Raw genomic sequence first — 15,618 nt, forward strand, 5'->3', positions numbered from 1 at the left:
CACAAGCTCTGCTCGTGTTTGTCTCTCCGTGTCAGTGGCAACTTCGGCTGAGCCGTCATCGTTCATCTCCGACTCCGACTCCTCCCGCGTGCAATTAATTTTTACGCAAATACGCGCACGCACGCGCGCGTTTTACATTACTACGAATACGTACTAATTGTGATAATAATAATAATTATAAAAGACAATAACAGCTAGTACGTGTTCGTCGCCTGGCTCGCTGGCTGAGTGGGGTGGAGGGGGGGGGCTTGTTAGTTTTGGATGCCAGAGGAGCTGGAGAAGAGGAGAAATCAAGCGCAGCGCACTTAAAAACCTGCCCGGCTCCGCAAACACGCGCGTGTGGGACCTGAGCGCTCCTCCGTGCGTTCCCTCTCGTCCCCGGGAGCAAGACGCCGACTCCAGCACACACACAGACAAACAGGCAGCCCTCCAACCCCTCCGCCCGACCACTCGTCTCCTTCTCGGCCCGTAGCCGCGCTTCTCTGCACCCCTTGAACATTATGTACGCCGGACGTAAGAGGAGAAAGCCCGTCCAACGAAGGTACGGTGGTGGGTTTGGGTTATCATCATCGTCGTCGTCATCATCATCATCCCAGTTCACTTTCGAATGCACAACACTTCGTTATCCTCGCAGCGTTTCACGCAATGGAATGTGACGGCTCGCGTTGCAAACGCGTACACACACACGCACATGTACACACACATGTACACACACATGCACACACATATGCACACACATGCACATGTACACACACATGTACACACACATGCACATGTACACACACATGCACATGTACACACACATGCACATGTACACACACATGCACACACACATGTACACACACGGACATGTACACACACATGCACATGCACACACACTCACATGTACACACGCACATGTACACACACACATGCACATGTACACACACATGCACACACACGCACATGTACACACACGCACATGTACACACGCGCGCACTTAACATACGTGGTGATTTAACATGCATGCGATGTGCCGTGCCCGTAATAGATTCAGCTGTGCATGTTTTAACATGAGCGGAGCCTCATCCTCCTCCTCCTCCTGCTGCTGTTGTTGTTTACTTTACAGCACTTGCTGTTGTTAGTCTCACGTGCTGTTTGTTGCGGTCTCGAGGTGCCATGCGTGGCAGCAGCAGCACCTTCAGCCGACGCCGCGTGGCCGACGTTTCGGTGACGGTGTCTCGTCGAGGTGGCTCGGTGCACTGTTGATATCGCTGCTGTTGTAGTGCAGTAAGGAGCGTGATATGGTCACGCCCGTGAGAACAGGGCTCTCGTTGTAGGTATTGAATTGCAAAAATACATTGACCGCTCGCTCCTAGGCAGGAAAGCTATTTTCATGCGCCGTTATATTTGTACGCGCAAATAACGTGAACGTATTGTTTGCTCAAATTGTATTGCTCTCTCGTTTTAGGCATAACGTCAAACATTTGAAATGCAGTATGTAAACATGCGAAACACTGATTGCACATGTGCATTTATATTCATACAATGCATACATCATGCACTTGTGCAATGCGGTCAATATGCGAATACAATAATTGTTGAAACAGTACGTGACATGTTTGACTCATTAACAAATGGTTGTTGCACCATCTAAACGATTATACAAGTATTCACATAATCCACAAATGTGTAGAGTTTACATATACTGCTGCTGGTTAGCAATCACGACTTGGTGAACAGTCGAATGAGGGCCACCGCAGCCCTGAAGGTTGGTTTTCTGCAGGTTGACACACCAACGCCATGTGAAACGTTCCCAATCGCGGTCATGCTCAACCACATTCGGCACATTTATCCCTAATTATTGACCACGGTTCCAAGTAGCACAAACATTGTGATGCTGCGTTGGCAGCGGTGTCACAAGCACATCTTAAAAGAGCTCAACATGAGGAAATATAACGTAATCGGCAACGTTTTGGGCAATGACCTGTTATGAAGTGTACATATTTTCACCCAATTTGTATTGTGTCTCTTTGAGGATATATTTATATCTGCTTTTTGTACATTGTAGGCCGCCCATGGGAATGTGGAATTTCCACCTCATTGGCTCAGAGCCATTAGTGGTAATGAACACTGCCCCGTTGGTTTAAGTAAGCAGGGACTTTGATTTGACCTTTGGTATGTTTTTATGTGAGGATTGGGTTAGTTTTTTTTTATGGAGACACCTTTGACAACAATCAATAACATCTGATGGTTTTTTAAAAAGAAGTTTTGCAAAACAACTTTCTCCTGAGGTCATGGAATGGAATATACAAAAGTTAGCAGCTACATAGACTATGTTGTACTGTCAATAACATTAACCTATTATCGGGACCGGCTTATATGTGAGGAGTGGTAGCTCATTTATAACTTCACAATTACCTCGACATTTTATCCTTGGTCAAATGAAATAAAAAAGTTATATATTTTTATTGAAACTCGGTGTTATAAGGGACTTGGGTTATTTAACTAAAATCGTATTGAGTATGTGGGGGATTTAATCAGCATGCCCAGACAAATAAAAACTATCCATACGGATAGGTCAAAATTCTATTTTGTGTGGCCTTCAATAGGCCACATCATATGTCCACTGGCCACAGTGTACATAGTTAATTATTTACATTTGTAGAGATATCAATTCAACGAAGTGTAGAGATATGCTTGCTAGCAATTACACAAATGAAGACATGCTTTAGGGAACAAACACAGGTCAGGTACATCATCTTGACAAATAAGAAAAGTGAATAAGCTTGGGCAGAACGCACCACTAGATGGGATAATGGCCGATGTACGAGCCAAAGGAGAAAACGTGCCCAAGAGGAAGACCGCTGTGGAGATGGAGCTATGAGATCAGTTCATGTGCAAGAAGATGGATGGTAAAATAATTAGATCGTGAGCATTGGCTACAGTGTGGCGAGGCCAGTGGAGAGACAGTGGCTGATGATAATGACGATAACCACTCATTCTCCAACTTGAACGCCACAGTCCTGAAGGGTGGGTGTCACTCACGCCGCTGCTTATTCCGCCACAACCTCCTGCTCCTCCAAAGTTAGCGGATTTCACAGGGCATGTGCCACTGTGCTTCAGCATTGCCTCTGCGTGTGCGTTACACGGCCATCGTCCTGAGCCAGCCTTTGCCGGGTTCGTGTGCCCGCAGCACCAAGCTGGTGCCGGTGGAAGGAGCCAAGTCTAACCCATCCAAGCGGCATCGTGAGCGCCTGAATGCAGAGCTGGAACGGCTGGCGGGGTTGCTGCCCTTCCAACAGGACGTCATCTCCCGGCTGGACAAGCTGTCCATCCTCCGCCTCAGTGTCAGCTTCCTTCGTGCCAAGAGCTTCTTCCACGGTAATAACTTTTACACGCGCGTGCGCGCACACGTACATCGTTTTTTGGTGGTAAAGCGTGTTCACGCACGCAGACACAGGCATTCCAAGATGCAGATACGCACTCGCACGTCGTTTCTTCAGGGTAAAGCCCGCACACACTCATGGATCTTCTTGGGCGGAACGTATAGACACATCACGCACGCACACGCGTGGATGTCCACGCACACATGTAAAGTCTTCCAGGCTAAAGCCTGGACACTTGCAGAACGTCTTCCAGGTTTAAAACTGTCTATAGACACATGAAAGCATGGTTGCACCCATACACACTGTGTCCATTCATCCACCCAACCTGATCAGCAACATCCGCAAGCAAGAATACAATGAACAAAAAAACGAATATATCAGTTTCTGTCATAATGTAACTAAAACCTTTAACATCGTAAAGTATTTCACTGACTAAAGCCCACGTTAGTTAACACATTAGTACAGTATTTTTGTCACATCATATGCTAGTGGTGTGAAATGTAGAGTTTTTATAGATACAAAGCAACACCATTCCTTGACAATGTACACATTGTAATTTTATTCGATGTTGCGCTGAAAAAAACAAGGAAAACAACTGTCGGTTTAAAAAATATTTTTCTAAATGAACATTTTCGAATCAAGCACTACAATCACAAACTGCTTTTGCACATTGGCATTTTAAATCATGTCCTCTCTGGTAAGGATTTTATTTTCCATCTGATATTAATAATGATTATCATTTAAATAACATATTAAAATAAAGATATGTTTATCCCTTAGAAATGAATGTTATTTATACAGTAATAACATTTTCTTTCTTCATGATGCAACACTGACATCTTTGTATGTGTAATATTACTTCCATTGGCCAGTTGAACAAACTTAAAATATTTCCTTTGGCAGAATTTCAATTCAACAAAAAAAACATTAAGCAGGAAAATACGCTATGTCAATGTTTGTAGGTCAACAGAGGCCTTGCTTTCGTGGGATATTAATCTGTGGCCTAGATTTAAATGACAGTTAAAACCACATTCTAAAAATTGTAAAAGGCCGAAATGGCCACACAGTAACAAAGCGTAAACCAAGTGCTTTAGATATTGATTCAAAGTGCGCATGAACTGAGTGGAAATATTGCGTGACCTCTGTGCTATAACGTGTCTAAGTTAAAGCACCCAAGCTTTCCTGGATAGTGCCTCTGCCTGTCAACCCAGCGTGTGAGAGATGCCAGAGGGATATGTACAGTCTAATGCTGTATTGCACTTTCTAAATCAGACGTATTTGACCTCTTTTTACATAAGGCCGTGCATTGTAGCATCACTTTGCATAATGGTGTTTATCTCAATATTTTTGTTGTTATATTAGGGTCATATGATATCAGGTACACATTTGCTCATGAATTAATGCAATACACATCTGGAACAGTTTGAATTAACACTTTGTTTTGTGGGATTTGTGCCTTTATTTGGGGCGGCGGAGGGGAATAATCATCCAAGATTAAGGAATGTTATATGTGTCGTATGTACAGTCATGTACTGGTAGGATCCTCCTGGTTACACCAGCCCACAGGGGATTATTGTGTCCGTCCGTCGTGCAGAGAGAGGCTGGGTGGGGAGGGTGGGGAGGGGCTGGTCACCCCGTGGTGCCCTTATAAAACTCAACGTTTAACCTACTCACGCCGGCTTGTGCCCGCCCTCACAGTCGGCCATATTTGCGGAATACACCACGCCGCCGTTGACCCTGGCCATTGACCGAGCAACCCAATGTTCCTACCAGCTCCCTCCGCAGGAATGTGTTATAATAGGTGCTACGGGTGTGATGGTTGGCAGAGTGGGTTGGAAACCCCAGAGGTCGCTGGTTCGAATTCGATCTCGTAACGCCACGTTTGAAACAATCAAGTTATTTTTGTTTGTTTGTATCTCTTTGCCTCTGTCCACCCAGCAGTGTAAATGAGCAACAACATCACAGTGGCCCAGACAGTATGAGAATCATTGCTAATATTTTAAGGTTACATTTTTTATATATTTTCTTCATTGTATTTGTTATTTAGTTTTTTTTTTAATGTGCGCTCTTAAATATTTGTAGTTTATGTTATAGCGACAAGACAAGAAATATCGACAGTCTGTACTCTTCAGTTTCCTGGGTGAAATGGGGCTCCGGCCTTGACCAATCCAGACCAGCTCGCTCAAGAAGCTCAGTAAAGAGTTTACCGATCGGCTTAGTTCTAAGACATTTGGCCAGTGTGAAAAAGTAGGCCGAGTATCCACTTGACACTTGTAGAGGTCCTTCTGCCAGCAGTGGCATGTGCAAGATATTGCAGGGCTGAACCTATACTTTTCTAAATATATGACTTGAACCCAAGCATGTCTTCTTTGAAAGTATCCCAGGGTTATAATGCCAGAAAGGGCTTATGTGAACTACTTATTGGACATAGCTTATCTCAAAACCATTAATATCAGCTGTTGAAAGCCTTGCATTTATTGCTGCCTAACGTGAAAACACTATGCAATTAATTAGGTGAAGAGTGCCATAATTACTTATTGATCTTGCGGCATACCGAATTATTATCAGCACTGCGCGGAATCTGCCACACTTGATATGTGTGCATGTTTTTTTTTAATATCAAGTCTTTTTACATACTACAGTACTCTACACTGCCGCTCAGATGACATGTCACAGTGCTTTCACCATTCTCTTAGTTTACATTAATGTAATAGTCCTTGCAATTACCACCAACATAATAACCCTCTCTCCAACATAATAAGCTCTTTCTTTAGCCGTAAGCCTCATTATCACATTAATACATAATCCACAACATTTTTATGAAAGCTACAAAAACATTGTCCAGAAGAAAAATATCGACGGGACAAATTCTTATACTCCAATGCTTTGGTTGAACTTTACCATCTTGTGATGTTTACATCTGCCGCTATACATTATTTACATTTGTGTACAATGCACACTTCAATAGTAGCTATTACTTGATATATATTCAGTACAGTATTATATATTTTCACGCGAGCAATTTGACGAGGGCTGAGAATAAATATGTTTTACACATATGCCAATCTCAATTCAACACTGTAGGACACCACGTATATCATCATCATCATCACAGTGCTGCATGCAATGTTACGGTGCGATACTCAACAATGTATTTCCAGATGTTCACTATAATATATACGATGCGTTTGTGTATCTTTATGCACCCGTGTGGGTTGCGTGTTTGCCTGTGTGCTTTGTGAGTAAGTGGGAGTTACTTAAATTGTGTTAAGAGGCAGTTTATTTATAAGTCCAACAATTATATGCAAAATAATCAGCGTGATTGTGGAGATTATACAAAACAAATCCAAAAAAGCAGACTATACACGACTCCTTCCCATATATGTCCCCCTGAATAATAACACAAATCTTTTCTACACATCCCATCAACCCCACAACATTTTGGAAGTTATTTTTGTCAGCAGGATTGGTTTAATACAAGCATACTCACATTCAATATCTGGTCAACACACTCACAGCTTGCTTAAACAAATGCTGGTGAACTGCCAGACGATTTTTGGCCAGGACTCTCTATCTTAGATATGCGTCCTAAGTCTATGCAAAAAACTACTGTGTATGTATAATGCATAACACTAAATCATAACTTGCGTCATTGTGAAGAATATATCAGTGACAAAATAAGCAGATAACATTACCTCCGTCACATGCCTGTCCATCCAAAAAAAACAAGTTCAAGTGTGTTTTACATATCCCGTCAGCCATGTGGCCTTCTGGGTAGGAGTGATTGTGTAAAAAGGATGGGATGTTTAAAATATATATATACTTTACGTCTAATTTGTATGCGCAGGGATAAATCTGGAACGGAGGTTTGTATCATTTGCTATTTAAAACAAGCATTATCATTTTTTACGACGTTAATGAAATGAAGATTTGCTTTCAAATGCGGACTTCATTTCGCAATGTTTTCATCGACAACATCTGCGCTGCGTTAAAATAAGATTAACCTTTTGCCGTTAAAATCTCGGCAGCGTTTAAAGAAGAAAAAAAAACACCCCTAAAATTCTCCTAAGATGCATTGTGGCGTTGCGTCTCCCGGAATAAGTTTTGCACGATCGCACCGCTGCTACGCAGCACGCCAGGGTGGAATAAAAAGGGTCAAGAACGATAAAGGGGGCAGAGGGGGGGGGTGCTGAAAATCGCTTAACTGAAAGATTTATTTGGGAGGAACGGCCGGTAGCGTTTGTCTTCGCGAAGAAGGTGTGTCGACGAACCACGTCCAAAGTACTTTGCTCCGAGACGCTTAATGCGAGACGCTTGATTCCAAATAGACCATCACATTACACTGGACTGTATAAGCCTAGTAATTATTGGTGCACGTGTGCACTGTAATGAGGTCATCGCGCTCGGTTGCTTTTTGCAAATACTGTACAGATGGGTGGCAGGAAAACTACACTGTGAGTGTGCGTGGTTTATGTAAACAAAAACACAACGGAGTTCGTTGAATGACTTTTAGGATCATCATTGTTGAGTGATATTTACTCAACAATTTGTCATCCCCATGCGGAACTCGATTAAATTGTTACACATTTCGCAGCGGTTGTAATCAAGTCAGAAACAATTGGATGCATCCTGTATGCCAGGAACGTGTGATATAGAAGCGGTGGGTGTAAATTATGCCAGGAGTCTCGCTATAACCAGTCTGGCAGACACAAATATAAAAATAGAGTTCCATCGTTTACCCCCCCCCTGTCCACGTAAATGTGTATTCAGATGCTTCTCAGTTCGGGTAATTTTTTGATAAAGGTCGCAGCTTAAATGTTTACAAAAATCAGTAGAGAGTGGTGGTCCAATTGAAAGCATTATGGTTTGCAATGTCACACTGGAGGGGGGGACTGGGTGATGGGGGTGGGGAAGTGTGGGTGACAGCATGGTAGAGAGAGCGAGAGCACGGCATGTGTGCACAAGCAGCGCTGTGGGAAAATGAATTTTTCATTCCTTTTGGAATGAAATGCCTTCTGACAGCTGTCACTAAATAATGCAGCGAGTCTGACTTGTCCGCGGAGAACGGGGCACTTTGTGTGCATCGCGGGGCCCCTGTCTGCTGAGCGTCAACCCGGTGCTAGAAATGTCCTCATTAATACAAGAGATCTCTACAAGCCGGGCCTCATTGTGCGCTGCTTTGTTTTCTCAATAATTAGTGGGGTGTGGTTGGGAATTAGCTTGGCTCCACAGTTGGAGATTTCTTTCTTTCTGGCGCGTAGTATTTTTTTTTCTTTCTCCGTGCTTGCAAATGCCAAAACGTGAAGGCCGCGCGCATTGTCGAAGTCCATTCATGGAACTGTCTACAGCATTCATCATAAAATAAGCACAAGTGTTTTTTTTAGCACATCGCTTTGGTGAGTGGGTTCTTTAAGACCACTATATTTTTTTCTCGCACATGGAGAAGTCCTTGTGAATTTACTAAATCCCCAAAATGTTGAATTCCTTGGTGTAAACAAAGGGTTAATGTTTACATAGGTTGAATGAAATAGCTGGACAAGCCACTGTATAAAACTCTCAAGTTGCAGAGGCTGTGTAATTAAGCCATTAGTGGCACAGGCGTGCTTGAGTAAACCTCCACAGAGTGATGGGGCACAGGTCAAGGGCTCCAGCACCAACATTCCCTTTGGGGTTCCCTGATAATAACATTCCTGAGGGCATTCCCCTGAGAAGAATATCCGAGTGGTTAACTTACAAGACTCAACCTTTTGAGGATCCCCTGAAACGAAGGGCTGAGGGCAAGTGTCTTCCTTGTCTGCGCCTTAATTGATGACTAAATCATGTCACTGATGCAGTTCTAATACTCTTAAGTCTGTGGTTCTTCTTAACCTGGGATGTACGCACCCTCTGGGGATGCGAGATGCCCTTTCTGGGGGTGCGAGACGTGGCCAGATTTTTTTAGAAAGTCAATAATCGAAACACAAATGAAGCACGGGCACCTAAGTACAACTTACTTTGTTTCATCAAACCCTATTTGTTGAATAACATACATGTTTTTAACGATTGAGACCCAGAGGGGTGCAAGGCTGCAGTAAAGGTTAAGAAGCACTGCTCTAAGTGTTACGTGTCAACCGGTCTAACCAGCAAAAATCATCAACAATTTGCACTTCTCATAGCCCAGATGAAATTATAAAAAAAAATCGAAGTAGGAAAAACGTGGATCTGTTGTCTATTAATCTTATATACTTGCCATTTAACATATATGCGGGAGTAAATAACAGAAAATGAAATACTACATAGCATGGCGATTGTCTTAATGAGATACATTGCCATTGTAGTGCTTTTCCACCAATTTGACAGAAGATTGACAATGTTTTATATTTGCAGAGGTATATGCTCATTACGTATATGCTTTGTAAGAGCACTTTATTTTAATGGTTCAAATCGTCTCTTACCGTTACAATTGTCTGTTAACACATGGATGAATTGTTTACCCTGTATGCATCATCTGGGTTACTCAAAAGAATCATACCACCCAAGCCACGGTCAAAAACGTATGGACAGAGGCAAGTGTTTGTATGCAAGAGAGCCAGATAACAAGGGCTGGTCAAATACGCCACGTGAAGTGTGAACGCAATGGGTGAGCCCCTCTACAGAGTTGAATTTCCAAGTTTGTAGTGGCTCTAAAAGCTCCAAATTCTACCTTAAAGGAATCTTAACGATCGAACAAAAGCCTACAAATCTGAGGCGTGGTCTGTGCATTGACACTTTCCTTTACTTTAAAGTGCTTTAGTTTGTCCCTGAGCTGGATGGATTTCCACTAAATCTGAAAAAATTCTAGGAATGTGTTACCACTGCCTGCTTTGTATAATGCAACTGTCTATAGACATGGTAATGGCGAATGGTGCCTCCTAAGAAAATGGTTATTTAGCGGGAGTACATTAAACCTTAAGGTGCAGCATCAACAATTGCTAACAAAGCATAAAAAATAACAGTCCGCATCTTACAAAAGGCAAAGGTGAGCAACGTGTTTCTTGCAAATTGAATGATCCAAATTAATAGGTCTCCTGTTCACGTGGCTTAAAATGCTTCTAAAAACACGTCAAATACAATCTCTGCTTGCATTACCCAGTACTGTAACAATTGATAAATAATATTAAATATTAATACAATTTCTAATTAAAATTTTAGACAGTGCAGCAACCTTTACCTGTCTGCCTTCTCTTCACTGTATGTTCAGAAATGTTAACAATGTTTTCTGGATGTTTTCCAGAAGAATATACTCCATGCCAAATATGGAATGTCTGTTTTAAAGCAGTAGTCAACTGCCAAACTCACGTCTCTGGTGACTTTAAATATTGAGGTCAAGGAAGTTTTTTGGGACTATTAGAGACATCACAAAATTGCAGTGGTTGAGAATAAATTGTATTCATTCTGTCACTTGGCTGGTCCTCCCAAATAAATATTTCAGTCAAGCGATTTGCAGCATCCACCCCTGCCCCCTTTATTGTTCTTGACCCTTTTTACTGCACGGTAGCGTGCACGCAGCGGTGCGATCGTGCAAAACTTATTCCGGGAGACGCAACGCCACAATGTATCTTAGCAGAATTTATTGTGTTTTTCTTTTTTAAATGCTGCCGAGATTCTAACGGCAAATGTTTATCTCATTTTAACGCAGCGCAGATTTTGTCGATGAAAACATTTGCAAATAGTATTGAGGATTGTGTGGTATTAGTTAGAGCTTGGCAGAGAGAAAAAACAAACTAGCTGTAATTTCACCTGCAGTGCCATAAACAATGGGGAATGTAAGCTTTATATAAAGTTGGATTTGTGTGGCAGGGATTTTAGATTTGCGCTCATTATGAAGGCCATGGATTACTCCAAAGTCAAGGGAAGCTCAGCTGAAATGATTGGCAGGGACTCACATGACCATCGTACCATAGAAAATATGCCACACGCTGTGGAAAAGCCATCTCACCGTGTTTAGTTAAATGCATATGTTGTGATTCATACACTCTATAAATGTAACTTGCCATCATCATGGCCGGCCATGATCAATTCACTTCTGGATGAAGGCCTCCCCAAAGCATCGCCATCTCTCATGTTTTTAAGATGTAGCTGCCATAATAGAAACGGAATTTTTTATTTTATTTGAATATGTTTCCATGCTGTAGTTAATGTGCAAATATGGTCAAATGAAAATAAGTACGTCATCTAAACAAATGTAAATGAACTATTTTAATACATTCTGTATATTTAGTTTTTAAATAATCTTGGTTCTATAGTGCTTACTCAAAATAAGTCAGTTTTGTTTAGACATTTTCAAGAGTATATTTGTGAGTAATTTTCGGCTGTAGAATTGGTGCTGTCGATACTGAAACTGTGTAAATTGTAATGATGTTCATGATAAATCTATCTTCAAATTATGCACCTAATTGTTGATGCAATTGTCTTCGTAAAATGTTTATACACATTCATATTCGGAGATTGTCTCGTTTAAGACACGATCAGTACAATGGTGTTACGTTACTGCGGTTGAGTGAGATGAGTTTGCGCTAAAAGTAAAACAACTGATGTGATGGGCTCTTCCTTTGTGGTGTCACGATTTGTAACAATTACCGCTCCTTTAAGATAGCACCTGTGCATTTTCAGTGCAGGATAGTTTCTTTTTCACAATCAATCTTTATTTAGACTGGAGACATCCGATGAACTATAACGTTTTTTTTCTTTCACAGATGTCCAGGCAGCATTGTCGTACATTCACTTTGGTTCGTGTACATGCTAATACTCGATATAGTTGATGGCAAAGCTCAATACCCTAAACAAATAAATATAATACTTAATGTGGCTGGAATGCAATTAAATTAACCTTTTTTATGCTGATGTTAATTGAACTCGGGATTCTAATTTACATAATTACAATAAAGTGTTAACATAACCATTGTCAATGGTGTCCGTTTGACATTTTATATACAATCCAACCCTTGCAGCTACTGTCAAGGCTCTGTTAATGCCCCTGTAAAATATTATTCTCAAAATTCATCTGCACGTGCCTCAGAGTGTTTCCTGTGCGCTGTACTCGTAGCTAATTGGCATGTTGTGTTTACGTGACAAACCTTACTAATTGGCTGTGTCGGGTGGTAACGAACATTTTATATTTATGCGATCTAACCCAGAAAAACCCGTATTATGAATGAAGATGAATGATGAAATTAATTGCCTCACCGTTAACCCATGAGAAGATTAGTGGTGATATAGCTGTAAGACAGCCACACTTCCGATTGCATACACGTACGAACGGAATCGGAAGTAAAAGGGCATGCGGGAGTGCGCATGCCACAGTTTGGTGCCAGCTATCATAGAGTGCGGTCGTGTCGCTACAGTTCTCTGCGGTGAGTACAATGTCTTTACAAACAGCGGCGCTACGCCTCTCTAAATAAAATAAAGGCTAACCGCTTTGCGCGTTCCGAGATTCAGCGGTGAACTGGGCCCACCCTACAAATTGCAGACGTTTCGGAACGGGAAAGGGTTAATATTTCCGTTTCAATTGTCAATGGGCTAAAGCTCCCTCTCGTGGAGTTCCTTCTGCCAGCAGGGCTGCTACCGTTACCTTTTCTTCTATGAAACAAATGTGAGACTCTCAAATGATTGTATCTAAGTTCCAAAAAAGTAACAAAAATTTCGTCAAATTCCGTGATCAACGTCACTGAATACAATTAGCTATGATAGTAATTCTAATAAATAGACAGCCAAAAACAAAAACAAAACACTTATCTTGTCTCGGAGAACGAGAAGCAGTCACCACCACACGAGCTGGTAACTGCATCTAATTAGGCCCAGGAGCGATCTGTGTGGCAGCAACAACAAAAAGTGGACGGCCCAACCAACACTTGCCCATTCGTTTTTACCCCGAGATAGGGAGGTGACTGGGAAATGAGGCTGTCGACCTGTCCCTTTCGATCACTGAGTGAAAAACTACATGAATGAACGAACCCTCACGGAAACACCAGTAATGTAGCTAAGTGCACTTTTATAGTGAGTTTCATTTAGACCGGCCAAAATGGCATTACCCGGGCCTCATTACAAATGCTCAAGGCATTCTATGAAAGTGCCATTAATGTCTTCGAAGCCAGCATGCCATTAAATGAGAAAACATTTGTCCTCGAGTTACATTTGTGTGGCATTATCTTTCACACACACACCATTCGATGCAGCTGTGTCTATCTTCAGTTCAGGTCTGGCTTTTTTTCTTCTTCTGTGATTTACTTGACCGTTGGAGGACTTGCCCCTGTAAAAACCTCAGCTTTCAACTGCACTTTACATTATACAGTAGTTGTGTTTGGTTTAAACATAAATCTACTGTCCAAGAGTTAATGTTCTAGTTTTATTTCATGTAAACTTCTACAGCTTCTGAAACTGGAGACGTGTAACGACAAATTAACCTGCCACACTAACACGAAAACTTACTTTTATTCACTGCGCATAGAAATTTTTTAAAGTTGAAAGTGGTACAGCCACTCACGCCCCCATATACGTATGTGGAAATGGTGAATTTAAAAAGCCCTGGCCAGATCTCGGAGCTTATCCTCACATTTGACATCCAGTTCCTACCGCTTGCAGTTAATTAAGCTGAGCTGTCGAAATGACCGGCTGGCCTTGTGGCGTGAGAGCACGTGTTAAGTGATGACGGGTGAGGCATCTAGGGATGTGGTTCTTGGAGCTCATTGGGAAAGCCCATTAACTCCTGATGATGAAAGAATATCTTAATCTTCTTTCATGTGGTGGTGCATTCTGCTCATTTATTATTTACGTCAAGCGTTTGAATGGAACTCTTTACGAGTGGGTGGAGAAGTAGTCTAACAGTTCCATAGCTGCAGCTCCATAAACACATTTTGTGGTCCCGGGTCACAGAAGCCTTCAAAGAAAACCTTGCTGGAGATTCAGGTGTATGCACTATGTGAAAGCAGTGTTGCTATAGCGGCTTTAGCCTAATGTGTTTTAGATATAAATCTCATTTTTTCTTCCCGAGGACAGATGTGACAAATGTTAATCGAGCATTTGGTCTTTATTCAACCTTCCATCCCTTTGCGAGAAGCCAATAAGCAAGCGGTTGTGCTCTAGAATAGGAATGTGGAATATCGGCCCACCATTTCAGGGCTTCAAACAGGAGATGTGTACTTTATGTTCCCGCATGTGAGCGATAAACCACTGCCCATGTTTATGCTTGTGTCTTTATAACTATTCGTCATGCTGTGTTGGCCTATAATACCTGCTACAATATACAATAGTGATACTTAGACATGATAAAGTTATTTATATTCATTTAGGTAAATGTTCTTGGCATGCATGTCAAATTCAGCTGCATTATGCAGTGAAATATGTTAGATGTGTAAACAAAACCTCATGCATTCTTTCCTTTCTTTGATGATAGCACTGTACTGCAAATATTGTTCATACAATCTATAGATGCTTTAAATTCATAATAAAACCACCAATGATTATAAATACTGTTGCTGGGCTCATCACTTGAACTTCCAAAGGGAATCATGGGATACAATTTCTCGGTGGATAAAAATACCTCAGTGAAATCTATAGTATACTGGTTAAACGGTGGACATGTAGACCATACTGAATTTTATTCAGTTGATTTATTGCAAAAAATTTAGTTACAAAGCAGAATTTTGTGAAGAGCAAATATTATTTATTTTGCAATTAAAACTATGGCACGTAATTAAAATTGCACGTAAAAATCCTGCTACGTTGTGATTTTTGGAAACACTGCATTTTATTAAAATAACTTATATCCTTCTTGTTTGATTAACATAAAAAAAACTGCTCTTATCCACATCTGAGGTTAAAATCAAAATATGAAACATGTCATTCCCAGAGTCAGCTCAATGTTTATTGACCATAATGACCAAGCAACCAAGTGTAACAGCAATCTTGCACTTGATGGCAGTGCTATTTTTTCACTTGTCTAATTATAGCTTTATTTCCATGCTTGTATGCAACAGCTGAGGGAGGGGGGCGGTTAACAGCTTGTGGAGGAGGATCATGTCTCCCACGATTGCCCCGACATTGGTGGGGGGGGGGGTCTTGGTCTTATTCACGACAAAACTGCCACAACCAAACCGTGAGAGAAGCCGCTGTTGGGGCTTGAAAATTGCCACGCTAAGTTGTTTCGTAGCTGGTTGTGGCGTCTGCCAAAGTTCACTTGCTCAGCCCAATTACTTCCCCACTCACCCACCCGCCCCTCCTGATTGATCCTCCC

General features: G+C 41.7%; 1 protein-coding gene across 2 annotated transcripts in view; it reads left to right on the forward strand.

The window, feature by feature from the left end:
- The first annotated feature begins 212 nt into the window (after positions 1 to 212).
- Positions 213 to 15,618, forward strand: part of LOC144940036 (aryl hydrocarbon receptor-like) — a 93,081-nt gene continuing 77,675 nt past the window's right edge. For both annotated transcript variants that reach the window (XM_078866748.1, XM_078866749.1), the window contains exons 1-2: positions 213 to 541; positions 3,176 to 3,363. In XM_078866748.1, coding sequence (XP_078722874.1) covers positions 501 to 541; positions 3,176 to 3,363 — 229 coding nt within the window. In that variant the 5' untranslated portion in view covers positions 213 to 500. The remainder of the gene's footprint in view (positions 542 to 3,175; positions 3,364 to 15,618) is intronic.

Source organism: Lampetra fluviatilis, chromosome 2, assembly GCF_964198595.1.
Source record: "Lampetra fluviatilis chromosome 2, kcLamFluv1.1, whole genome shotgun sequence".
In the NCBI taxonomy this organism is placed as follows: Eukaryota; Metazoa; Chordata; class Hyperoartia; order Petromyzontiformes; family Petromyzontidae; genus Lampetra; species Lampetra fluviatilis.